The sequence below is a fragment of the Daphnia carinata genome, chromosome 6 (assembly GCF_022539665.2).
Source record: "Daphnia carinata strain CSIRO-1 chromosome 6, CSIRO_AGI_Dcar_HiC_V3, whole genome shotgun sequence".
Taxonomy (NCBI): domain Eukaryota; kingdom Metazoa; phylum Arthropoda; class Branchiopoda; order Diplostraca; family Daphniidae; genus Daphnia; species Daphnia carinata.
The window spans coordinates 1,216,276-1,242,809 of NC_081336.1; the positions used below are offsets into that span (position 1 = coordinate 1,216,276).

The 26,534-nt window shown below is 42.1% G+C and overlaps 4 protein-coding genes across 5 annotated transcripts in view; 1 reads left to right on the plus strand and 3 right to left on the minus strand.

Annotated features, from left to right (window-relative positions):
- Positions 1–26,534, minus strand: part of LOC130689444 (uncharacterized) — a 45,006-nt gene that overhangs the window by 5,738 nt on the left and 12,734 nt on the right. The window contains exons 2-11 of the mRNA XM_059495953.1: positions 12,563–12,633; positions 12,190–12,329; positions 10,774–10,934; positions 9,936–10,156; positions 9,041–9,193; positions 7,643–8,507; positions 6,531–6,831; positions 5,324–5,431; positions 3,639–3,868; positions 2,112–2,387 (exon numbers count right to left, since the gene is read on the minus strand). Of these exons, the coding sequence (XP_059351936.1) occupies positions 2,112–2,387; positions 3,639–3,868; positions 5,324–5,431; positions 6,531–6,831; positions 7,643–8,507; positions 9,041–9,193; positions 9,936–10,156; positions 10,774–10,934; positions 12,190–12,329; positions 12,563–12,616 (2,509 nt within the window). The 5' untranslated portion in view covers positions 12,617–12,633. The remainder of the gene's footprint in view (positions 1–2,111; positions 2,388–3,638; positions 3,869–5,323; positions 5,432–6,530; positions 6,832–7,642; positions 8,508–9,040; positions 9,194–9,935; positions 10,157–10,773; positions 10,935–12,189; positions 12,330–12,562; positions 12,634–26,534) is intronic.
- Positions 18,053–19,166, minus strand: LOC130689441 (putative OPA3-like protein CG13603). 2 transcript variants are annotated; one of them, XM_057512397.2, is made up of 3 exons: positions 18,904–19,164; positions 18,354–18,718; positions 18,053–18,274 (listed from the first exon to the last, which is right to left on the minus strand). In XM_057512397.2, the coding sequence occupies exons 1-3, from the start codon at positions 19,037–19,039 to the stop codon at positions 18,206–18,208; spliced, it is 570 nt and encodes a 189-aa protein (XP_057368380.1). In that variant the 5' UTR covers positions 19,040–19,164; the 3' UTR covers positions 18,053–18,205. The 2 variants fall into 2 exon arrangements, with proteins under 2 accessions (XP_057368380.1, XP_057368379.1); XM_057512396.2 differs by having other exon boundaries at positions 18,053–18,718; positions 18,904–19,166.
- On the plus strand, positions 20,941–24,773 carry LOC130689450 (uncharacterized). Its single transcript, XM_057512406.2, has 15 exons — positions 20,941–21,133; positions 21,222–21,618; positions 21,681–21,830; positions 21,919–22,044; positions 22,148–22,272; positions 22,333–22,480; positions 22,565–22,625; positions 22,896–23,082; positions 23,151–23,269; positions 23,326–23,502; positions 23,564–23,729; positions 23,797–23,955; positions 24,050–24,276; positions 24,351–24,508; positions 24,589–24,773. Exons 1-15 carry the CDS (start codon positions 21,017–21,019, stop codon positions 24,771–24,773), a joined length of 2,502 nt encoding a protein of 833 aa, XP_057368389.1. The 5' UTR covers positions 20,941–21,016.
- LOC130689437 (large ribosomal subunit protein uL4m-like) lies at positions 24,809–26,399 on the minus strand. The gene is made up of 7 exons (XM_057512393.2): positions 26,185–26,399; positions 25,996–26,053; positions 25,690–25,922; positions 25,399–25,623; positions 25,232–25,341; positions 25,096–25,169; positions 24,809–25,035 (listed from the first exon to the last, which is right to left on the minus strand). Exons 1-7 carry the CDS (start codon positions 26,260–26,262, stop codon positions 24,890–24,892), a joined length of 924 nt encoding a protein of 307 aa, XP_057368376.1. The 5' UTR covers positions 26,263–26,399; the 3' UTR covers positions 24,809–24,889.

Sequence of the window (26,534 nt, forward strand, 5' to 3'; positions counted from 1 at the left end):
AACAATCAAAACAAAACAAATTTAAAAGTCTTTACTACGATCGATAGTGGAACACTCGAGTTGAGGAGTTTCATAGAAAAAGAAAGGCCGTTTTTTTTTTTTTTTTTAGTAGATGGAGGACAATAGCGAACTCTCTTGGCTGAATCGGAAATGATTGTCTACTTTGAAAGTTAAGCGAGCCTTAACACTTCGACGTTGCACTCACGCAAACATCATTAACTTTTTTTTAAAAGATGTGTTTCCATCGACGAACGTTCGATATGTAGGACACGTGTGTGAGGGGAGAGGGGGTGGGGGAAACGCTTTCTGAATGAGGAATAAGAAGTTTGAGTTGATTTATTTTCAAAAAAGGCCGACCAAAACGAGACGTGTACTGGCGACGTCCATTGGGTTGCGCGGTTGCAGAAATCTAGTTGATATGTATAGAACTTCACATAGAGCCTCGTTCAATTATTCATGTGACCTCCATTAAAAAAAAAAAAAAAAAAAAAAAAACGAGACGGCCATCGGCCCTTTTTTCCTTTTTAAATATCCACCGCATCCGTCATGGAACTCTCTGCTCTACTCGATATCATTTTTTTTTTCAAAGATTGAAAACTATCGATTTGTAATGAAAATTTCGGCCAGACCACCCACGTGCCCGCCTCGTGGTTTGACGATGGCAGCTTCATTAATTCATAACGTGAATAATAAAAGAAAGAGGCCATCCTATTGGCTGGCCCTCTGCCGGACGAAATAAACAAGATAAGACATGTTGCCATCGTGTAGATGTGACGTCTTTCGGCTTTCACGTTCTCTCAGAGGATGTGCCATTTTTCTCGCAGCTTTTCTTTCGCCAACGGTCTGCATTACAAATGAGCATCTCCTCTCTCTCTCTCTCAACTCGTCCGGCTTTTTTGCTGACGAGAGGCAAAGAGAGAGAGAAGCCCTGCTGCGCGCTGTATCGTCCCTAGGCCCTCAACCACCGGATGATATCGATCTGACATAGACGTCGTCGTTTCACTTGGGCACAAGTTCCTTACTAACCCCCCCCCCCCCACCCCGCTCTCTGAACCGTTTGCTGTCGTCATTCATCGAGGCTTTTTAGCACCGCCTAATGTTGTCCTAGGGTATTCCTATCTTGACTTTCCTTGCCCCTATCACGATTTAAAAAACAAAAACAAAAAACAAAAAAACAAACAAGCGATAAACCATCATTAAAACTCCAGATTGCGAAGATAGAAAATAGAAACGCCTACGGGATCTCTTGTACTTTGCAATGTCTTAACGTGTTATGCCACATTTAGAAGGCGGGGGCTTTTTAAAATAGGGCAGTTCCCTATTCCGGATGGGGGGAACTGGAAGGGGCTTTTCCGGATGTCGAAAGGAAGGAGAAAGCGAGGGGGCATCATCATCATCAGCTGTACTAGCATCGTAACATAGGCGATTACATCGACGCGAACTCTTGTGTTACACGCATATGCCGAGCCAACAAGAGAAACAGCAACGTTCAGCATTTTCCGCTTGGCCTAACTGAAGTCATCCAATTTTCGAGACGCGTGTGCTGGAAGGCGGCGTATATAAAAAAAAAAAAATGGCCGAACAAAGTCGGGAACGTTTAAAAATAAAAAAAAAAAAGATTTTTTTTTTTTTTCCTCTCGTGTACATTTTTCTTTCGTGCTGCGTAGAAAGAAAAGCAGCACGCCGGAATATTATACAAACAAGAAAAGAAAAAAAAAAAAAGGGAGCGATAGATGATTACACACCCAGCTCTCTTGTTCCTCTCTTTCTATCGTACGTCCCCCCCCCCCCCTTTTTTTTTTCTTCTTTTCTTTCCGCCATCGCCAAGCTTTTTTAATATCAAATACTTCCAGAGTTAATCATAAAAGAAGGAGAGAGAGAAGCTTTGCCGAACACAAGGAAGGCCGTTCGTTCGGTATTACAAAAACAACAACATAAAAAAAAAAAAAAAAAAAAAAAAAGAAAAGAAAAAGCCGGGCCACATATTGGGACCGGCATCAACAAGTTGATTGACATGGGGACCTGACTAGGATTTCGCCCTCACAACCTTTAATCAATTTTTCAATTTTTTCTTTTTTTTTATTTTGACGAAATAAAAATAAAGCAAATACCTGAACAGGCTTGAGGCGGAAGCGGGAAGATGAGCGTGGTGCTACTCTTTCGTCGGGCGACGGCACAGCCGAGCGATTGCGGCTTGAAGCTGCGCAGTTGCTGCATAAAATCCGACGACTCCATGAGGGCGACGTCGGCGAAATGGAGGTCGCAAAAGATTTGGTTCTTGAAGCGGCGCGCCCGCTTCTGGCTGGGGCCCGTCAGGTTGACGCCGCAAGCGTTGCAACGGAGGCACTCCTCGTGGTAGATGTTGTTGTCGTAGACGCTCGACGGCTCTGCATCGTCCACGTCAACGCCATCCACACACACGCACGCACAAAACAAAACAAAAATCGTTAATTAAAAAAAACAAAAAAAAAAAAAAAAAAAACAAACTCGAATTTGAAAAAAAAACAAAAAATGGCCGCTTTCCTTTTTGAAAACACAAAAACTTTGGGAATGAATGAGATTCGCTTAACGTTCATGCCCTGAGGGGGGCAACGCCGCAGGGCATCCGGACGCACTGACGGTCGGCTCGATACTACTCACCGGTGCGCACCAGACTTCGCTACTATATAACGTGCACACACACACACACACACACACACACACACACACGGGCTAGTGCAAGTTCACTTGTGCTGTTACCATCTTGACTTCTTCTTTATTTATTTTTTTTTTTTTAACACAACTCTCTCTCTCTCCACAGCCATTTTCTTTTCTATGCAATTGCTGATGCTTTTTATTTGTTCGCCCCCCCCCCCCGACTCCTTCCAGTGTGCGCACACTACTAATGCACACGCACAAAAGGCCGATGATTACACACGAGGCGGGTTAACTGTCCGCCCTTTTTGCCCGCAACGAAACTTTCTTCTTCTTCTTACAGAACAAAACAAGCTGACAGCTCCCCACCCCCCCCACGGTTTTCATATAAAGCGCCTGTGGGGATTTCATCAAGAAAAAAAAAAAAAATGGCTGATAATCGAATGATGTGTACGGGGAAAAAAAAAATTACGCTCCTCACGGCTGGAATTCGATTTTCTTTAAGACGCAGCAGCACGAAGAGTTTCAAAAATTTCGAATTTTTTTTTTTTTTTTTTGCCTTGTTATCCAATTATTTAATAATAATAAGTTAATGAACTTTGCGATTTTCTAGCCGGCATTGCGAAATGATGTCCGACTTTACGTTATTGGCTTATTTAACCCTTTGCGCCCTCCCCCCCAAAGGACAATGTCTACAAATCGCTTTGAGTTTGAAGGTCTTCTATTCCCACACATTTTGCGTAGGTTTCCCCACCCCCACCCCCCCCCCCAAAAAAAAGATATTAATGACATTTTTTTTTCCCTCTCCTCCAAAAGGTCCGTGTGTGTGTGTGTGTGCCGAAACGGCCAGCCGGACACTTACGTCTGCGGTCGCTATTAAAAAAGGTGAGAGTGGGGAGGGGGAGATAGTCGTGTCTCGCCATCAATTGTTTCAATTACAAACGTTTCTCCTAATGACGCTATTAGAGGGCGTTATTTATTTTTATTTTTATTTTTTTTTGTACCTGTTTGAGTGCTCGTGTCGTAGAAAGCGGCCGTCGTTTCGACCGTCATGGTGGCGACGGTGCCGTCGCTGATCTGGGCGCAAGAGTCGCGCCGTCCGCGCGTTTTCGACAGCTCCTCCGATTGGGTCGACTGGCGTCGGAAATTTCGGCAGCGCATCATCTCCTCGGTGGTCGACTGGCGTCGGAAACCGCGGGCGATGAGGATCTCTTCCGTCGTCGTCGACTGCCTCCTGCCGCCCATTCAAAATCAGAGATATGCAAATGATTGATGCATTTGTTTTTGTATAGAAATGGGAATAATAATAATAATTTTGTTTCACATCGATCTCAATAGATGGCGACGTGTTGAGTAATTGAATCTTTGCAGACGAATCCTCGTGCAGATGCGAGGGAAAGGTGGGGGGCGGGAGATTAGATTGACGTATATTTCATCAGCCTAGACAAGATGGAGTTCGTTTTCATGGAAAGCCTTACTGTCAAATTAAGCGATGCGTCGGGATCTTTACGGTGAGTGCATCGAACAAGAGCACAAAGAAAAAGAGAGAGAGAGAGAGAGAGAGTGAACTTTTGACTGGGGATGAAGAACGACAGGTAGGGACGAATAAAGTGGGAGGAGCCTAAGTGTGTCTGCATATTTCAAAAGCGTGCAGCACAAAGAAGTGAATGTTTTATAGCCAGATCAACAAGGAATACGACCAGGGGGTCCGAATCCGTTCCAACTAGGCAATTCTTTTGTTTTTGTTTTGCTACACGTAGACTCACGAATCACGAAAAAAAAAAAAAAAAAAAAAAAAAAAAATGAAATTTTTATAAGGTTAAACTGGCAACGACGCATCATTCCCACCCCACCCCCTCAATTAGTAGAGAAAAGAAAATCGACCAAACTTTGATTGTCACATTTAAAAATATGATACTCCCTTGTTTTGTTTTTTAACGCTTACGTGTTTATCCCAACGCTGAGACATTACGCCATTGTTGCCATATTTCTTTAAATATTTCTTTTTTTTTTTTTGGTTTGTTTAGCCGACAGGTTTCTACGTTCTCACGTCAACGAAGCCTTTTCACGAAGAGGGGAAGAAAAAAAAAAAAGGTGCGATCTATCCAATCGAAGGTTAGGTTAAGAGTTGTTGGATCGTTATTTACGAGCTTTTTACAAGTGGCTCCGTTTCGTCGTGCCGTCTACCCTTTTCTTATTCCCCCCCTTTCTTACGTCACGCAGGTTAGCGCTCTCTCCCCTCCCAGCCCTAAACACACACGACAGCCTGAAATATCGACTCACGCCACACATCCTCCTTTTTTTTTCCCCTTTCCCAAAAATCCACTATGAATAATTGGGAAGAACAGCTCAAAAAAAAAAAAAAAAAAATAATTCTTAACCATCAAATTCGGATATCATCCTCTTTTTTTTGTTTTTTTTTTCCTACGTGGATGATTACGAAAACATGTGCGTGATCGATCGATGGATAATGTCGTGCGTCGCAAAACATCGTATCAAGTGTTGCTCGTTAAAAACCTCGTCGCTACGCGTCAATGTTTACAGTTTGAACGAAAAAACTGTCGGCTACTTGTCGGCGATTGCATCAACATGTCGACATCGATTTTCTTACGTTAAAAAAAAAAAAAAATAATAAATAAATAACATTAAACATTAGGAAATTAAAAGAGTGGGATATAAACAAATTTACCTGAGACTCGGCTCTTTGGGCGACGGTTCCCTGGAGCTGCACGTCGAGCTGCTCTCCGAACGAGACGGTTTAGTTGTCGTTGCTTTGGAACCTCGTCTGCTTCGACTTCTGTACACACACACACACACGCACGCACGCACGCACAAGCACGCCACACGCACCACGCGTATACACACACACACACAGATACAACGTAACACACACGAAAAAAAAACAAGAGACAAACGAAAAAACGTGGAGGAGTCGACATCGACAAGCAGAAGACGGAATGGAGAATTGAAAAGATAAAAGAAAAAATAAATCGAGTGTGTCGATTGCGAAATCGAAATAGCAGACGAACATTTGCTATTTTTTTTTTTTTTTTTTTTTTAAGTAACAAGATGTGGGGGGGGGGGGGGAAGGGATTCAATTCGAAACGTCATGTTGTCCGGTGCAAATGATAACAAGTCGCATTTCATTTTTTTTTTTTTTTGTTTTTGATTTCTTATTCAAATTCATGACGGCCCCATGGCGCCGCCGTTGTTCGAAATGAATGAAACATCAAAACGTTTTCGCTCGTCATTTGACGTTCGGTGCGCGTCATTACGTCCATTCCATATGATTCGTCAAAACAATCATTCCAGTATGTTGTTGTTGTTGTTTTTGCGATAAACATTTAAATGTTTTGTTTGTTTTGTTTTGTTTTTTTTTTGCATTGGAACGGAATAATAAATAGTGTCTCCCCCCCCCCCTTTTTTTTGTTGATGCGGCTGTCAATTGTTTTTTTTTTTTTTGGCTTTCGGGCATAAACATCGTGAATGAAATGGGCAAATGTATCGACACTGGCAGATGACACAATGTTTATATAAAAATTTTATGGAAAGAGAGGCTCGCAACGTATTGATCGAGCGATCGGGAGAAAGGGGGGGGGGGGCAGAAAAAGTGGGAGGAAAGCGACGCAAACGTCAAACTTCTTTTCAATTATCGAATGGAATGAGATTGAAACATTTTTTTTTTTTTTTTTTTTTTTTTTAGCCCGTGGATGTAAATGCAATTCATTCTCGTTGAAATTGCCTTTGCCAACATTACGCAACCGACCAGCCCCACACGCATAAAAAAAAGGGGGGGGTGGGGGCGGGAATGAATGCCAATAATATAAAATTTAAAAAAAAAAAAACGAAAACTTTGGGTGGAAACGGAAATAGAAATGAAAAAGAGATGGACTCACTTGAAAATATCTTCGGTCGTCGTCGATTGGCGGCGGATGCGGCTGCCGCGGGGAGAGGATCCGTCTCCGCCGCACTCGCCGTCCGGGCTGAGATGGGGACGAGAGTCGCGGCGGCCGCGGAGTTTCGAAGTGCTGCCCAGGAGGCCGCTGGCACCGCTGAGGGCTTCTTCGGCCGCAGAGTCGGGCGAGAGCGAGTCGCGGTGCGTTTGCAAAGCGGCCATCAACGTGGCCGCTGGTGGCGCATCGGGCGATAAAAAAGGGCGCGATCCTCTTCTGCCCGTCTTGCCGCCAATCGGAATGCCTATTCAATCCCAATCACATGACATACACACGTGCGAATTAATTTTAAGTACCATACACGTAAATCGCAAAATCCAGATTCAAAAAAAAAAAAAAAAACAAAAAAAAAAACGCTTTTCTCGCTACGCAAACGAATTTCGTCACTGGATTTCCTTATAGATATTGAATGAATGAAGGTATCTTTTGAATCAAAAACATTTGCATAATCGTTTCGATGGTTTAAAAAAAAAAAAAAAAAAAAAAGCGATGGCTAAGGGAAAATGGTTGCGCTTGCGCGGCAGATTTCCCTAACAGGAACGGGGACAACTGGAGGGATTCGACGAAGCATCAAGACAGAGCCATCTAGCGGTCGATCTTGTAGGCTCTTGGCACGTCGCATCCTGGACACTCGACACTTATTCGTGGAGGAAGCCGCCAAGCGCTGCTCGTCAGTCATTTGTTTTCTTTCTGAAGACCTCCCTTCCCCTTTTGGGTTTCACGTGGGCGAGTGTACACTCAACGGGGGGTGCAACTCTGCGAGTACAATCACTCGAAAACAAAAAAAAAAAAGAAACACGAACACAAGAGAGCCAATCCCACTCCACTTGTCCTTTACTCCGCTCCTCTCTCCTACCCCTCCACCTTTCTCTCCTGTTAAATTACAAGTAGAGCAACACTCTTTATTCTGACCTTCTAAAGTGCTAATAGCTTCCGGGAGGGGGATGCTACTTGCTACTCTTTCCACGCCATTTTTCACGCACGAAAAATCATCGATCGTTCACCAAACATCCGGAAGAAGAGAGAAGGCGGGAAAAAAAAAAAAAAAAAAATACCTTCGTCTAAGGTGGTCGACTGTCTCCGCAGACGTGGTAAGCGGCCCGACGCAGACGGACTGCTGCAACAGGGACGTTCGGGCGAAACGGACGGCCTGGATCGTCGGCGGTGCCGACTGACGCCCAGCGTTGCCAATTCGACAACGACGGGCGTGGCAGACACGACGGGAGCGTTGATGGACGTCGTGCTCTCCGTCGACGGTGCGCTCGTCAGCAGAATCGGTTTGACGAACTCGTCCGGTGCGACGACAACGGCGCACGAAGACGGGCCGCAATGATTGTTGTTGTTGTTGTTGTTGTTGCCACTGCCGCTGCCGCCAACCATCGATCCGCCGAACGGGCTCGTGCTGCGGCCTTCCGGGCTGGGCGGGATGCTGGTGGCGCTGAAGATGGGGCACAGGCTGTGATCGGGCGACGTGCCGCAATTGGCCGTCGACGTCGTGACGAGTTGGCACCGGGGCGAGGTGGGTAACGAGCCCTGAACGGGGCTGAGCTGTCGGGGCGACGAAGGCGATCCATGGCCTTGCCTTGCGCCGTAAAAATTGGACGCAGAAGACGCCGACCCGGCCGACCCGGCCGACGTGCAAGGGAAGGTCGGGCTGGCGGGCGCCAGGCCCAATCCGCTGGGCGACGTAGCCACGGTCGACGTGGCAGCCCCGCACCCGGCCGACGAATGTTGAGAGGTGCTCGCACCTGGCCTCGTCGATGCGGCGCTGTTCCTGGCCAGCGGCGATATGCCCGAACAGCGACGTCGCGATAGGAAGCCAATAGAGTCGTGTCGCTCTTTCAATCTCTCCCTGAGCGCTTGGCTCAGTTCCACCGTTTGTGTGGGCACGTTCCCGTCCACCGACTGCCTCTGAATGCCCTGCAAATCCACACACAAAAATGAATATCAATACAAAAAAAAAAAAAAAAAAAAAAACATCGGGAATCAATAGGTGCTGCATTTCGCATCCCCGCAAAAGCGCAAAAGAAATGGGGGGGAGGAGAGCAAACTAAAGACTTTTGATCTGCTGTTACTAGATTAAGTTTGCACTTTGATGTGTGTGAGTATAGTAGTACACGTAACCGTTGGGATCGTGTGTGCGTCATCATGCCACCCCCTGTTTTCCTTTGAAATAAACGCCTACGTAAAAGAGAAGAGCGACGCTTCTGATTCCATCGATTTTAAGTTTGTAGTTTTCCATCTTTTGATCAATTTGCAAAAAAAAAAAAAAAAAAAGGAAAAAATTCTATGGTTTGTGCAAACTATTTGGGAGCCATTGTTTCTCTTAGGGGGGGGGGGGACTGTACGTTGCTGGATTTGATGATAGGACGCGTAGGATCGATTCCTATTGTTATTCAATAAAAAAAAATTTAAATGTAAAAAAAAAAAAAAAAAAAAAAAAAAAAAAGTACCGCTGAGCTATTCGTCCGGCTAATGGCCGGAGTTGGTAATGAACTGTCGCGATCTCGTCTCGACAGTAAAAACTGGAATTTGCTGATGTCCAAACCGACCGAACTTCCAGACACGGAACCGCCGGACCCAACACCTGAATCCCTCCTTCCTCCCTACAAAATAATAATCAAATATTTAAACTTTAAAAACAAAAAAAAGGGCGCGAAATTTAAAGTTTGGCAAAAGGAAATTCAAAAAAGAAAAAAAAAAAAAGAAAGGAAGATGATTGAATCGTGGAAATCGAGTGCCCGTCAAGCCTGAATAATGTGTTTATGAGCCCCAGCCATCCATCCATCCGGAGCAGATGTATATATATATATATACACACACACAGAGACAGAGAGAGAGAGAACGAAGGAAAGGAAAGGGGAGAGGTAGTTTTAGACTTGTTCGAGTGTGTTACGGTTCGATACGTCAACGAATGCTATCCAGCCCCGTTATTAGACACGTATAGCCTTTGGCACCGTTTTGACGTCTTCTCCAGGGGGGGAGGGGGGGGGGAGGGAATGGGCTAAAGGTGACGAATGTTCCGGATGATGCTGATAACATTTGCCACCGCAGCCCTCACAGCCAAAGAGCAAAAAAAAAAAAGACGACGGTAATAAGAAAGAAAAAAAAAAAAAAAAAGAACGATGAAATGATAGGACACACATTTAAAAGAAAAACTCTTTCCCGAGTTCATCAAACCAAATTTTGAGATCAATCAATAACATTCCGTCATTCATTCCGGCCAAATGGCCATTTTTGGGCCTCAAGTTCTTTCCCGCCGTGTTGCCATTTTCAATTTAAATTGTTTTCTTTTTTTTTTTTTTTTTTTTTTTTTTTTGGAAATTTGTTTGTAAAATGTAAATATACCGATCGCTTGGGAAAGGCTGCCGTCATCGATTCTCGCCGTTTGCGCAACTTGTCGCCGTCCATGGCGGCAGAATTGGCGGCGGCGCTCGACGACGGACCGCTAGTCGTCGATGATTGGCGCCGGATCCACGGCAAGTTGCCGAAAGCCATATCCACCAGTGATTCGCGACGGCCCGTGGCGGCTCTCGATCTCGACGTGTTATTGCCCGTCGCTGGCCCACCTGTTTTTACAAGAAAAATTCAATCAATTTAAATTTTTTTTTTACTTTTCTTTCATTTTAGAAAAACAAAACAAAACAAAACAAAACAAAGATAAAATAAATATGTTAATTTGTTTTTCCCCCACTCTTCGGTCATTGTACACACACAAAAAAAAAAAAAAAAATTGAACGGGATGTTTTTGGGGGTTTTGAGAGAGAGACCGAGGGGCCGTGGCCGGGCGGGGGGTGCATGCGCCGCTGCACGGCAGTGAGATTATTGAGCGAGTCTTTTTTGGCGGAGGAGAGAGAGAAGGTGGTGGCGAACAACGGAGCGAATGGCTGCAGCTCTCTTGATAAACATTACAAAAGGGCTGCACTGAAAATCATAAAAACACAATCCTTTTTTTTTTTTTTTTTTTTTTTTTTTGATGTTCCTTCCGTTTCTTTCGAAAAATGTCCGTCTCATCCGACTTGCTATTATCGATCATTATTATTTTTATTTTTTTTTTTTTTTTGAGGGAAAACAAAAGAAGGTCGGCACAGTTTGCTCTCCCCCGTTAAAAAAAAAAAAAAAGAGAAATAGAAAATTATTTCAGCTTTAAAAAAAAAAAAAAAAAAAAGAGGGCGTGGCCAATCACCTTGGGTGGATGATGCAACCGACGTGTTGTTGTGATGGCTCGAATTGGACTTGTCCTTGGTGCCCCATAACAAGTCCGTAATCTGGGCAAGAGATGACCGTCTCCGATTGCCATCACGTCCGCTGCCCGTCGTTCCAGGCGGTGAAGTTTCGCGTACCGTCCTGAAAATCGATTTCAATAAATTCACAAAAGATAAACAGAAATTCATTAAAACTTTCAAAAGAATCATCGATAATGTACAAAATTATTGAATCGATCGACAACGGGTCCACATTCACATCCCCCCCCCCCCCCCCCCTTTTTTTTTTTTTTAAAATGAAAAGAAGGTGAAATTAGTCGATGATTGAATGAAACGTCGTTTTTTTTTTTTTTTTTTTTTAGGAGAGTCTAATGAGGGGAGCGTTCGTGTTACGATGGAAGAGAAGCACATGGATAAGAAAAGAGGGGGGAAAGGTCGATGCTTAATTATCGATAGTCGAATAACATCTCAAAATGTGAATGACATTTTCAACAAATCATCGCAAGTCATGGAGGACACACAGTTGCACTCACTCCACGCATGTTGGATGAAAAGCTACGACATACATTATTAGATTTGCTACTACACAACTGGGGGCGGGGGGGGGGGGGGAGTAGGATGGCCGGAAGAGAAAAGAAAAATCTGATTGATCCCATTCACCCGGCTTTTAAGATTGATAGCAAACGTCATTTACACACACAAAATTACGTCAGTTGCTCTGGCCTGCAGGCAAAATATTTATGGACTTCCATCTTGTTTTGTTTTTTGTTTTTTTTCCTTATTTCGTATAGCCATTGACACACAAATTTAAAAAAGGGACCTGTGGATACAAATATGTTTTGTTTTTTTTAAATAAAAAAGTTTTAAAAAACGAAATTCGTCTGCTACAACGCCCAACAGTTATTGACCCACAGAGTTTGAATCAACAGTAGAATTCAAGTGCAACTTACGTTAACTAACTGATTTTTCTTTTTCTTTTTTTTTTTTTCGTTCCAACGTCACGACATGCAGAGTGTACGTGACTGCTAATTGACTCCCCCCCCCACACACACACATTGCTGGCGAAATAATAGTTCCACCTACACCCCCGCATCATGAAAATTTTTATCTTTTTCAAAAGGGACAAAAATAGAAGCCCAGCTAACAAAAAAAAAAAAAAACGGCCATTTCACGATTCAAACTGCTTCTCTTGCTATTTTTTTCCTAAGGACCACCTACTCCCTTGTCCTATTCAAAAGCAATGACGTCACGTCTATTGACTTTCCTAATGCCCCCCAAAAAAGCTTTGAAATCACAAAACAATCTAATAAGAAAATTATAAAAAAAAATAAAAAAAATAAAAATGAAAGAAATAAATCGAAAAGAGTTTTTTTTTTTTTTTTTTTTTATATATATACCTTGGCGGGCTGACGGCTCTGAATTGGGTAGCAGAGTCGCGCCGGCCGAGCCTGGTACGAAGCGCTGTGAGAGCATTGGGTCCTTCAAAGTCACGGACGAGCTCGTCAATACCGTTTCCGCCTTGCCACACGAGTCCCACCTGTGATCGGGGCAAAGGAAAGACAAAACAATGCAACTCAACATGGTCAATACAAAAACTCCTACTTCCCCATTGTCTATAAAAAAAAAAAATAAAAAAAAATAAATCAATCAAATCAAATAAAGGGAGACTCGGGTGGGTCATCGAGTCCAACATGGCCGGCCAAAAAGGAATGGGACACGTTTTCTTTTTTGCTTGATTAGTTCTATTTGATTCAAAACATTTTGATTTACCTGGTGGGTCAAGATGGGCAGATTGCAGACAAAGCAGACCACCTGCGAAGACATGGCTGAAGGGCACACGACTGGCGAGTGTAGGCCAAAGAGGAAACACACTGGAAGAGCTCGCTCGATTCACACACTCTCACTGAGGCAAAGAAATGTTAATGTTCTGCTTTTTTGTTTCCAAAGATTTCTCACAAGGTCATCCGGTTCAATTTATTTTCGAAACACTACGGCGGCGGGGGCTCCTTGTTGAACTGGACGTTGCGGAAGCAACTGGTAACACACAATTTCTCTCTCTCTCTCTCTCTTTTTAATCGAAGTCAAAATCCAATGGATTGAAAATTGATTTTGCCTGCAATATGAAAATGTTCAAAGTTACGCACATTCTTTTGATGTTGAAAAATATCCAAACGAATAGGCGAACCGTATTATTTTTTTAAAATGACATCTAAGTTGTCCAGGAATAGTAAACTGAAACGAGCTGCGATTATTCCCAGCAAATAATGAACCTAAAAAATAAATAAATAAATAAAAAAATAAAAAAACAACAAGTTCAAAAAAAAAATAAATAAATAAATAAATAAATACAAATAAATTCTAATTTGCCAACTGCGCTTGTGCGGACGCTTGCGCTGAACTGCTTGTTGCCCAAGTGCTATCGGGGTTTTCTTTTTTTTTTTTTTTTTTTTGCCTCATCCGTGTTTTCATTCATTTCCCTCCGTTATCCCCCACGTTCGTTTTCCTGTTTTCCTCGTCTCTTTCTATTCAACTTTGGAGCTACAGGTGTTGCGCCACCCGAATCAATACCGCACACATCCAACCCAAAAACCCTCGATTCACCGATCCTCTCATCTTTTCGTTGTCCTCCTCTCCTGCTGACATCTCATTTTTGTTTTTTTCTTTGTCCTATCGCTGGACAATTCAAAATTTCATTCCGATATCCCAATCACAATTGCGAACGTCCCACATTTTCAAACGCTCACTTTCTTTTCATTAATCGAATTTGATATTCAAAAAAACAAAAAAACAAAAAGAAAAATCGAATCGAAGAAAACAAATACCAGTTCAACAGGTGAATCATACACACTCGTGTAAAGTGTGTCTTTTCTTTTCTCTCTCATCCACAAGAGCAGCGATGGGGGGGGGGGGGGGGGGGGGGGCAAACGGAAGTTTCCTCTGTTAGCGCAGGCGCCTTGTTAAACAAACGGGAGGAGGCCATACTCTCTCATTCAGCTTTTCTGACTGTTTCTCTGTCGGGAGACGATCACCATCGATCAAGACTAAACGAAACAATGGAGAAACATACGTAAAAAAAAAAAAAAAAAAATCCATAGAAACCAAACACGGTTGACTGGTGTGTTCCATGTGTGTAACGATTGGTTCCGGAACGCTTTCAAAAAAAAAAAAAAATTGTCTTCTGTAAATATAGAGCCCTCAGGCTGTTGGCCTGGCCCGGCCTAATCATATTGACTTTCAATTTAGCGTTTAGTAGCAGCCGCTGCTGCTGCTGCTGCACCTCGAAAAAAGATCCATCGCTGAAAGATGTTGAAAAAAGACAAAAAGAGGACGTCTCTCTATAACGCACTGTTTTCATGGCAAACACAAACCAGAAGGACCCATCGAACTGAAAGAGCTGCTCGTTTGTTTTGGAAAAAAAAAAAAAAAAAAGGAAAAAATATTTTTTGTTTACATTGGCTCCCCCCCTACGATGTGCCATCACTAAAAGCCCAGGTAATGGCGAGAGACGAGGTCGAGTCTTTTGGTTGGCTTTTTTTTTTTTTCATGTGTCTAAAAAAGATATGGAAGGTGAAAATAAAAAACAACAACAACAAAAAAAAAAGGATCCAAGAAAAAGAGGTAGAGGAGGGTAAGAAAAAAAAAAAAAAAAAGCGGATGAGATGAGGAAGGAAGAATCGATCAGAGAGGTTAGGTTGAAGTTGCCATGGCAACGCAAAGGTATAAAGCTGACGTCAGCAGAGAGACTCGCAAGAAGGGCCAAGAGACGAGCGGAAGTTGGAGGAAACACAAGGATCTATAGGGGAAGGGGGTGCAAAAAATAAATAAATAAAAAGGAAGAAGAAACACAAAGATGGAACAACACACGAAGTCAAAGCATCATATACTCTCCGAAGCTGAAACTCATTCAGCCATAAAAAAAAACAAACAAAAAAAACAACAACGTTGCTGTCATCGATGTGTTGCATCCAACACACGCAAAAACAAAGACGTGAAAGATAGAGGCCCCTTAACATGAGAATAGATGGCAAAGTCTGAGCAACAGGTGGCTGACAGTCGGCAAGCTTTTTTTTTTTCATACCCCCCCCCCTCCGTCTATCAAACGCCAACCTGCTGCTCACGGGCTAGCCTCTACTACTTCACGCTGGATACTCTCATCGTGTACGTCAAGGATTCGAGTTCTATTACTCCCCCCCCCCTACCCCGGTTCCTTCCGAGCAAGTAGATAGTCTCTGCACCGACTAATATCGATCCTAGTATGAAAAGGAAGCGTAGAGACGACGGGACTGCTCCTTGCTGCAGCTCAACCCCAGTAGCTACGGCCCAGCCCCACCCCGTTCTCGCGTCGTCTCAGACCACCCCTGACGTTGGCACAGTGGCACCAAAATGGACCCGACGATGGATGTACGCACAGAGAAGACACACGAGAAAAAGATATTGCATCCTTCTTTTCTCCATCGTTGTGAATCGAATTGATTTTCCAATGACGGATTGGACTCACTTTATGTGTTTCGAATTTCATTCTCTTTTTCGGGCTACGAGTTTCTTCTAATTCGTTTCAAGCTCTTCTAGTCTCTTTCACGTTTTCTGGCACTGTACAGTTTCGAGACAGATGATCCTAACCGGTAGGGGGAGAGCAAAAAAAAAAAAAAAAAAAAGGTAGTGGTAATACATCAAATGAAATTGAAAAAAAAGATGCTCAATCCCTCAGGTTTAATTAGAGTCAACTGGGGATGAACGAATCACTGGGATGCAACGGGCATATCGAATGATGTCTAGTAGAACTGATACGATTTTCGAGCCTCGGATTGCTTTTCCATTCGTTCAAGCTTAACAAAATTGTTGGGCCATCGATCTAGTGGATATCCTTTAGATCTCTTCGACATGGTTACATGTCCCCCTATCCAAACAGATAAACGTAAAGGTTCGTACTCACCGCCTAAAACTGTGCAATCAGTCGCAAAGGGTCGCTATGGAAGATACCAAATGGATTCGGATCATCCAAATGCGGAGCAAATGCTGCTGTGATAATGTCGGATGATCCATTAGCTTCCTGGGCCTTTCCTCCTCTGGAGTTGCGTAGAATTGCAGAAATTGAACAATTCGGAAGAGACTGTGGCCGGTACGGACGTTTTGGACACTGGGAAGACAAAAAATTAAAAGATGTTCCAAAAAAGAGAGAGAGAGAGAGAGAGCAATAGCTGTTGAGCGATGGACGACTGACGGGAGCAGTGTGTGCGGGCACCGGTTGCATTCTCTCCTTTATAAACCAGAGTGGGGAGAAGAGAAACAGGAGCGAGTTGGAAGAGAGTCGAGGGGTAAGGGAAGTCGGCTGGATCGTCGCGATAGCTCCGCCCACTTCCACCGCGTCATTTCTTGTGTAGCCTGAAGAAAATTGTAGAAATTTTTAAAAGAAAAAGAAAAAACAGATGGAAAAGATGAAACAAAACGTTTACGTCATTTCGACATTGAAAGCCAACAAACTGATATTGTTGCGACGTTTTCTGCTGAATGCAAGTGGATTGCCAAAAGTGTTTTGTGTCTGTCGTCCTACATTAAGTCGCCATGATCCATATAGAAGCAATGATGATGATTAAACAGACCTAAAAAAATGAACCATTATCGTGAAGAAAAATATGAAAATTGAACGAGTTACAAAACATCAAAATAGAAATAGACGATGGCATACCCAGTGAGTATAGTACAGAGAGACGGGCGCGGTCGAGTGGGTGAGACTAAAGAAGGCGCGAGGATATAGTGAAAAGAGAACGAGGCGGAATACGTAATTTCAGATCCATTCATCATTCATTCCTTTTTGCACATGGGGAACACTCGAGGATTTGTATCTGCGAGTTCCCAAGTCCAAAGGGGAAACCCGTGGCTGGATGACGTCCATTGGATGACTTGTAAATGAGACGCTGACGCGATTCCTGAAAAACGTCGGGGATTTCATTTTCAAAGTCGGCAAATTTAAACAGCTCCCTTTTTTTTTTCCTTTTTGTTCTCTTGGTTGTTTTCTTTGTCTCATTATTTTTTTTTTGTTCGTTTCTCTTTTTTTTTTTTTTTTTTACGTTGCTGACGACGTAAAAGAGAGCAAAGCAATTTCTGGCAGGAATTGCTTCAGGTTACGTAATTTTTCGTTACCTATAACAGAGCAAATTTGAAAAACGATTCACAATGTAAACTCGTAAAATGATTTACGTCATAGATGAACAATGGCGTCTCGTGATTTCCAATTGTCACGATGACGCGTGAGCCAAAAAATGCCAGGGAAATCACTAATTTGAAACTACTTTTACTTTATAGTTACCAAAGGTTACCAGAGTTGCAGCACTGGCTTGATATATCCCATCTCCTTGGGTTATGCACTGTTTAAGATTTACTAAATTTAGCATTACACAAACTAGAAAAATTTTCTTGGAATGGGAAACAGTCTATTTTTACCTGATGATTTGTCCTGCTCAGTTATACCCCATGACATATTGGCTGAAATAACCTATGGATGAAAAAACACTTGGTTTCTCAGGTGCCAAGCTGCATGTACCGGCAGCAGCCAACATAAACCCTGTAGAAAACACAAAATCCAGTTAAAATGTTTCAGAATTCTTTGCCACATGATTTGTGTAATTTTATGATAAAGTGATAGCTGACATTCAGCTGAACCGCTGCATATTTAAACAATTTCAAGTGAAACACTTGCTAGCAATTTTATCTGTTGACCCCGATTGCATGAGCACTGTTGCACAAGTATCAGCTCTACATTTATCAAAAGACATCTTGAAAGGAGATTATTCCTTCCAGCTCAAAATCAGGCTGAAAAATACTGAATCTTGCAACCCAGTTTAAACTTACATTTCACACCCAAAATGTGAAAATCAATGTCATGTGTCTGACCCTGGAACAGAACCAGGTTATGGCTGCTAATGCTGCTCCATTTTATTCCCAAGAGTTCTCTAATATGTGAACACACTACTTTTCAACTCCTTAATACAGAGAACAAATAGGAAATTTATAAAAATAAACATGGCAATATGACGATTCTGAAAGAAACGAACACGAATTTCGTAACACATAAATTTATGATTTCAGTATTATACGTTACCGTTTTTCAGGTGAGTTGTTGTCGCACTCGAATCTAACAAGGAACTGAAATTGGAAAACCATTATTATGCAAATCTGTTCTTAATCACGTGAACCATAAAATGGATTCTTGGCGCTAGTGCTGTACACTGTTGCGAGATTTCCAGTTGAAACAAACGCCAATAATTTTAAATTATTCTGTATTCTTTTTCACACTTCGCACTATGGTACATTTTACAACTTGGTTTTTTTTTTTAGATGCTCGCCAAGAGATACAAATGATTTCAAAAACAGAAACTGAGTTCTGTTTCACAGTTTAACTTTTAATAATCAACGCTATGGCTTGCTCGACGATCCCCCGGCTGGATCCGACGTACTGGTTTCCTGTTGCTGCAGACCAGGATTCTAATGCAACAGGAACAGCTGAATTACTGCTGAAAAGTGGAGACGATGAGGCATTATTCTCACTACATGCAGCCTCTACCTTTGCTTTGTTGCCAGCAGACTCTTGCGATTGAGATACAGCTATGCTGCTTTGGAGAGCCAAGCATAGCCTGTTGATCTCACGTAGTTGTGCGTCCTGTCGGCTGCTTTCGATTTCCATATCTCGTAGCCGGTCCAATATAGATTCCATTTCGTTACGACGGGCTTGTTCGATGGCAGTATCCTTTTTATTTCGTCGAACGACTTCTGCAGTAACAAGGACTGCACCAGTGATGAAGATAATGCCTTCTCCCAACAGAGTTCCACCCAATTCAATGGCCATTGCTTCATTCAACTTTGGGATTTCGACAGCTTTCCCCAAGTTCATTGCCCACATCTTAAGTTTCACCTCACATCTGTGATAAACTGACAGCAGGAACGAAAGAAGGACAAAGAGCATATTAAACTCATTGAAATGGAGAAACATTTATCACTATCCCATTCTAAGTCAGAACTTTGCATTGTCAAATAAATTAACATCCCCTATTGTTTTGCTTGCTGCAAAATAATGATTTAAATTTGTCTATTTTAGAAAATAATATTTGAATTACACTGTGCAGGGGGCATACAGATGTACGTCCTGAAAAAGTAGGATTCTTTTGCTTTCTCTTTGGCTAGATTGGCAAGTGGTTTGGCTAGTTGCTTGACAACCAGCGCAGCTAACTTGGCCACTGGCAGTGCAGACATTTTGGAAAATTTATTCTTCCGTTGAAAGGCTAAATATTAATGGCCATGTAAAATTAATAAATGAAGCACTTTTTTTGTTGGAACTGAAGTGATGTGAAACACTCTCGTTCTTCGAGAGACCAAAACACACCAATTTCGTCTGCTAAACAATACAGCATTGTCATTTTATTATTTTTAAAACGTAAATGCTATTAAAATTTAATTTTTAACTAGAAAGCAAAGCAATGCAGTTAAATTGTTACGAATACCTGTTCACCTAATTCCAGCTTATCAACTCTGGACTGTAACATGTACAGAATGGTGCAATTAAATGTTAATGGACGTAATGCTCGAGCCTTTGACTTCCCCCGTATTGACCGGGTAATGCACTGACACTTCAAAAGGCATGTTCCATTACCGCAACCATCCTTTGCCTAAAAATCTTCAGGACAGGAAAGTTTCAAGCACAAAATCAATGACCAGTAGGAATCCTTTAATGGCTAGACAATTACAAGACAAAATAATGTAGACTGTAGGTGGATTAAGTATGTAAGAGGTACACACGCGAAAACACAGCATACGTCTTCGCATTCACTATTGCAGACTACGACAGTATATATTCTTCCTATTCACTCCACTTGAACGGAATCTGGAAAAAGCAACATGTTACATACGTTACCGTATTCTGACGTCAAAAACCAGTGCGTCATAAGAAGCATCACCCTATTCTTAGTAGTCTCGTATCTATTAATGCATGAATGAAAAAAAAAAAAAAAGAACTGCTTTGTTTTCAAGATTGGCGATATCTACCTGGGAGATACCATTCTTCCAGATGAATCCTTTCCCTCTCGCTTCTTTCCTGTCTCGTTTCCTTCAGATACGCACAGCCTCTACCCATGAGCACAAGGTCTATTATTCACGCAGCCTCGTATTCCAAGAGAATAGACTACAACTTTGGTTGAAATGTAGAACACCTGAACGGCGATTGACGCATGCTATTTTTGACGCATTAAAAACTTGCCATGTCTAGCCAACAGAGTACCAAACTTCAAAAATTAAAAAAAAAAGTACTCCAGGTTTCCATTGATCAGTCTCCTTGGTGTGCGTATATATATAGCCCTTATTTAGGAAGAAACTTTTTACACGTAGCACTTTGCCAGGAGACGCTTTTCTTTTTACTAGTTTGACTCGTGCGACCTTTCAACTCGACATCATACCCTCCCTGAAAAGGAAAAAAGAAAAAGGGGGGGGGGGGGGGGCTTTCTTCGTCCCGAATCACGCGTCTCGCGCAAAGCAAAGCCTATAATACGCTGTGTGTATCTTTGAAGACGTTGCCCCGTGCAACATTGACGACACAACTGATAGGTACCGAAATAGCAACATTGGCCATCATAATTCTACCCAAGTAACATTTTTCGAACTTGTTTTTTTTCTCTTTCATTTTCATCAAACGACATCAGCTTGCACGCGTGAACGAGCAACATCGCCGCAACTTCCGTTTCCCTTTCAAACGATGGACGCTTTGGCCAGGTGGGGGGGAGAAAGGAGGGACGCGACCAATCGTATCCTATAGCAACCGAACCTATTGAAAACCCGAAGTCTAGAATCCCGATTATAACCGTGGTGGAATAGCTCGTCCGGTCAACCCTTTTCGAAGTCAATACATTCAGTGTCCAAAAAGGAGTTACAATGACTCGGAAACATATGTGAATTGTGAAAGAAAGTATTCGTTTTTATACCTGCGTAACTTCAGGGCGTGTCTACGTTGCATTGAACCCAGTCAACCGAGTGATCGTATTATCCTGGACTTGCACGATATTGGCTTAGGGCTTTATTGTTGCTACCAGCGACCTAAAAAGCACTTTGCGAGATATTTACACCTGGAAGCAGATTACACACACAGTGTGGAACGGAGAGTGGTAGGCAAAATCGTTTGCTACACCTTGACTTCGTTTGGTCGTCGTGCAACATCAACCACCTCATCCATCAGGGGAAATAATGGACGAGAAGGATAGGGGATTCCTAGAAGACGATACTGGTAGCGAGGAAGAGCCAGACGGCCAACTTCTGCTGGAGATCATTCGCAAAGAAGAAGACTGTGATTTGCGCCAATTGGTCAGTGTGTGAAGCCCCCCTTAATTACCAAAAGTCTATACGTCACGTTCTACATAACTTACCTCGTATTTCTGATTCGTTCTATTAGGTGAAACGTTTCCGCGATCAATGCCAACATCATTTGATGGATACTTCCAATGAAGTCGAAGTCGGCTGGAGTGAGCAACAAGATCGCTACGTTATCGATTACCTGAACGACCCAAATAAAGTGGCGCTCTTTGTCAGCTCGTCGCAGGAGGAGAGCGTCGTCCATAGATTGCGTTTTGATTGGACAGTGGTCGGTTCGATTCACGGTGCGAACGTTCCGACGTGTTTCTTCATCAAAATCGGGGTTGCCGAACCACTGATTCGGCCTGGTCAATTCGACACGGCTATCTACAACAATTGTTTGGTTCGTGGGATCAGGGATCTGCCTCGGCACTTGACCAAAGTAGTCTTCTATTTCGAGAGACACGCGCTCAACTTGTCTGAAAATCGACTTAAAGGTTATTATTCTATGCACGAAAAATGATGAAAATTACCATACATGATTTGCATGTCTTCGTAGAAATGAAGCATTTGATGGAAGGCACGCTGTTGAAATTGCGACAATTTCTAATCGAAGGCCGATGCTTAAGCGACAGCCTTCTCCTCAAACCAACGCTTATTGTTCAACCTCCAGAACTAGATGACGAGGACCACATCGAACAGCTGGAAAGTATAAAGGCATATATCAGTTTTTAATAAATTAAAGAAAAACAAAGAAATGATTCGATAATGTTAAAAATACTATTCATTTTCCGAAGGGTTGGGGCATCAGTGGATTTCTGTGGTTACGTACTCCCTGGAACTCAGGGATTACTATCCGACATGCAGCGCTGAAAATAACCATCCCACCATTCAAGACGAAATCAATAGCCTTCTTTTTAAATGTAAAAAAAATATATAAATTTTTAGATTACGGAATAATTTGAATGAAAAAAAAAAAAAATATTAAAGTTGTATGCCATTTTTAATATTTCCAATGATTTAAAGATGAAATTTTAAAGAAACTCGGCACCAAGTTGATGAAAGCGGACTACCAGCGTGTTTTGTCGATCCTCAAAGAAGCGAATTCGGTAGTCGGAGACGAGCTGGAAAACCTTCTTGATCAACTACAGGTATGAATTAGATATTGTTTTGAATTAGCTATCAAGTTAAAAGGGGAAGTATTCTAAAAGGAAGCATCGAAACAGACGAAATTGGCAGCCAGATATTTGACTTGCTTACGTCGATCAGTCGATGAAATTGAAAAAGTCAAGATCCTTCCTGAAACAATCAGAGGCCAACATATAGCTCCACTGATCGATTTACCGGCTATTTATCAAGGTAAACCAAGCGTGCATCTTCCCCAACTACCTAATATTTTTACTTTTTATTTATTTAAAAATAATTACCTTTGGATTGGTCAAGACGCGTGCAATCGGATCATCATCATTGTGCGTCACGTAGACCTACCCAACTATGAGAACAGGTTTCATTTTTTTTTCCTTCCATACATTTTGGGGTATTGTTGGTTGTCTGCTTCGTGTCTTATTCCGCGATATGCGCGATATTGGATTTCCCGACTCCTACGCATTCTTTGATTTCGCCCACTCGGCTTCGTCCACCCGGGCGACCACTGCAAAAAGGACTCGCTTTTGGACATATGAAAAAAAAGAATATGACACAACATAGAAAGAAAAAAAAAGGGGGAAGAATTTTATTTTGTTAGTTACCGTGCGGTCATTCATCGTATTTTTAGGGAAAGCGATGCGGCTGCTAGGCTTCTCTTCACCATCGGTAACGAGGTAGTGACGAAAATCAGCCAACACGCGTTGGCGGTCGCCATCGATCAGCTTTTCCTTAAAGGACGGCCAAGGGAATGTGTGGAAGACTTGGAGAAGTTTTGTCGTCGAACTCTTCAGCGATGCGTCGCCACTTACTTTCAAGTGACGCAAATCAATCTTAGATTTTTTTTCTTCTATAAATAGCAAAATAAAAACGTTCCAAATTACAGACCATGAAGTGGCAAAAAATGGAGCTGAACGATCAAATAGTTTTGGCCAACTTCCACGCGCTGGATTTACGTTTAGGACACATCATTGATATTTGCGAATCCCTGGAACAATTAGGAAGGCAAGTTTTTTTTTATTAAAATATTTCAACTAAATAATTCTTTTATAATTACCTAGGTATGGTGAGGGTATTAAACCGGTGACATTTTGCAATGAAAGAGAACGTGATATTGGCCTTAGCCTAACGATAGCTCAGGATAATTTCGTTGAATTGGCTATTAAGCTCGTCAGCCATCATCGCACTAGCATCTTTGACATCCTAAATCCGGAAGAATGGTACAAGGCCTATAATAGGTAAAAATTTGCCGTTGCGCTTTATTCTAATTAAAGAAGAAGAAACCTAATTTTGATCTAGTTACCAAAATGAGACAAGGGCTTTAGAGATTCATCTGGTTCACGACTTTGAAGAGGCAGTACATCGGTGCAGTACGCTCTGGAATATCTACGAAGTGTTGATGTCGTTTAAACATTTGTACCGCCGCCCACTCTTCACAGCCGTTATCAATTCGACAGCAAATCAAGTCTCTTTGAATTTTTCCATTAATTAACGCGAAGAATTTATGTAACTTTTTAAATCTATTGGGCCAGCTCCTCAAAAAAGCTTCTCGAGAGGCTAAAGTGGCTTGCGGCATCAGCTCGGCCAGCGACCCGTGGAGCACTCCAATCAATGCCACGTTAACTACCCTTTCGACCCGGTTGGGAACGTCCGCCCAACGAGCTCGGGGTTACCTTGACAAGATCGCTAAAGTAAGAACTATCACAATCTTCATAACTGAATATTACCTTGAAGCGTGAATTCCAAAAATTAACACAAATATTCTGCTTCTCAAAATGTTTGAAGTTGGTCCAAATGGCAAGTTGGGCAGGCAGCCCCAGCTATCGAGAGAAGGCTCTTTTACGTTGTCAGCAAGCTCATCGGCTTCTGGGTGAGGCTATTAAGAAAGAACATTTAGATTGGATCGATAAAGTTCACGTCGAAATAGCGTTCAATATGAACGCATCTCTCCATAAATTCGCCGTGCGACGTCATTTCAAACGCCCTGATTGGATTCAGTGTAACCTTGATGGGTATACGAAAAATAGGAAAAAATTTTGGTGGTCATTTAACATAAACGAATTCTACCTCTTTCTGTGTATTGTAGAATTGTCTTTCAAGTAGTCCAAGCGTCCGAAAGCTGGGACCGACTTCTCCTCGAACTTCCTGGCCAAGTTACACCGCTGTGGAATGAGCGGAATGAGCTTCGGAACGTACACGGATCCGTCTGCGCTATGTGCTATTATTACAATTACATTGTTCAAGGTACAAGCATGCTTGTTATTTCAACTTCGTGGACGCTTCAAACAAACCGGGTCAATAACTGTTTTTTTCCATAATTTTAGAATTGGAAATACTAGACAAAGATTTATACCGTGAAGCATTGGTTAAGCTCGAAAAGGCGGTCCAGCCCTGTTTAATCAGCACTACCTGGAAACAATTGATCTTAGTGAAAAGGGTGGTAACGTCGGTTTTCTTCGCCATGGAGGAAGTTGTTCAAGACCTAGTGCAACGTTTTGCCGCAACATAATCTGTTTTTGGCTGGTAAATGCTCTTCTCTGTGAGGGGTTTTCAAATCTCTTTATTAAGGAATGAAAACATGAAAATATAATTACTTTCCAACAGGGACTACAATTAGACAGCAGCCTATACGGAATCTAGTCTATATTTCTGCCCAGCTGAAGCGGCGTCATTGCGATTCAGATGGAACAGAAGCCGCTCTTCAATACGCTCAACGGCTGCAAGAGTCAAGACTAATGTGTGGTGTTTCAGCATACTGTACACGTTTAGACCTTTTAGAAAACAGACATTAGCTGATGAATAAACACAATGATTAATTATAACATCATTACCATAGACAGGCATGAGATTGTAATGACCATACAAATCCGATGCTGCAGTGATGTTTAAGGGCATGATGTCATTGCTATATAAATGGATGGATGAGCATTGCTTATAGGAAAGCTATGAAAAAAATTTAATACTTACTCATCCACGAACAAAACAGCCGGTCCCCAACCTCGTTCTTCGACGAGCTTTTCCAAATATGATGGATCATCTGTCGGTATGTCTAACGAATCTACAACGTGCAGATCATCCTAAAGCAGAGACAATTTCTTGAGAGATATTCTTAAGGCATGGTTTGAAAAAATTACTTGAGCGAGCTTCGCAGAGAGAGTAGATCGAAGTCCATTGAGCCGCGTGTTAAAGCCTAACATATAAAAATACGGTGTGGGAGATCGCGGACCGTGAACAATCCCACCACCTTTCCAAATGGGAGAACGGATTGATCCGTGCCGGGATCTACCACTGCCTTTTTGCGGCCGGGGCTTCTTACCACCTCCCCTTACTTCGTACCTCACTTTCGTGTTAGCGTAGGACTACATGAGAATGTAAATAAATTTTACCAATCTTGCAGATAAAAGAGTTTTCAATGATGATCGTACCACATGGCGATATAGTTGTTGCCACCTAACATTTTCATGAATGATATCCACTCTAGGACGTTCAGCAAACACTTCTGGATGCAAGTCAATTAGCCCCAATTTTTCTTCCTCAACTGTATCCATGTTTGATACCCACACTTGGCGTGGAGCCTTAAATTTGGGAGTAAAAGCTAATTTTCTTGAATATATGATGGGTAAAGGTGGCCTCATTGTAGTTGGCAACTGTTCTTCGTCTAAAAATGGATAGGCAAAATATGTTTTGCTTTTTATTTAATGGATTTATGAGTTTTTTTATAAATAGCATACCATTTGTTAGTGAGGTTTCCAATCTTTCTTGGAAGAGGGCTGCATTGGTGTGAATTGCCTTTCAATTGAAAAAAAACAAAACAGGTTAGACGGCAAAGAAGGTTATGTTTTTATTTCCAACGATCAAATATTTTCCCTGAAATTTGAAACGACAATTTTTCCAGATTGTTTAAATTCAAAACGTACTACCTTAGACGAGACAAAGAAGCATCGTGTTATTCGAAGGGACAATTCCGTGACTGTCTTATTGATGATCTTTGTAGCCATTTCTTTTATTGTAGTTTTCGACTATTCGGTTTTTGACTAAAATACTATTACAAGTTGGCTTTCATAATTTCCTTTTATCCTCGAGAATACGACAACTTCCCAAAGTCACGATGTCGGCTTTCTGCCGCGAACATCAAACGTCGTCTGCTTTCTAACAAAACATTACAAAATTCGAGAACATATGCAAATCAACTATTGTGCCAAGGAAAAACATGATGAATTGAACAGTTAAAATGAAAAATTGAATCTTCAGCCCAAAAACTTCATTTAAA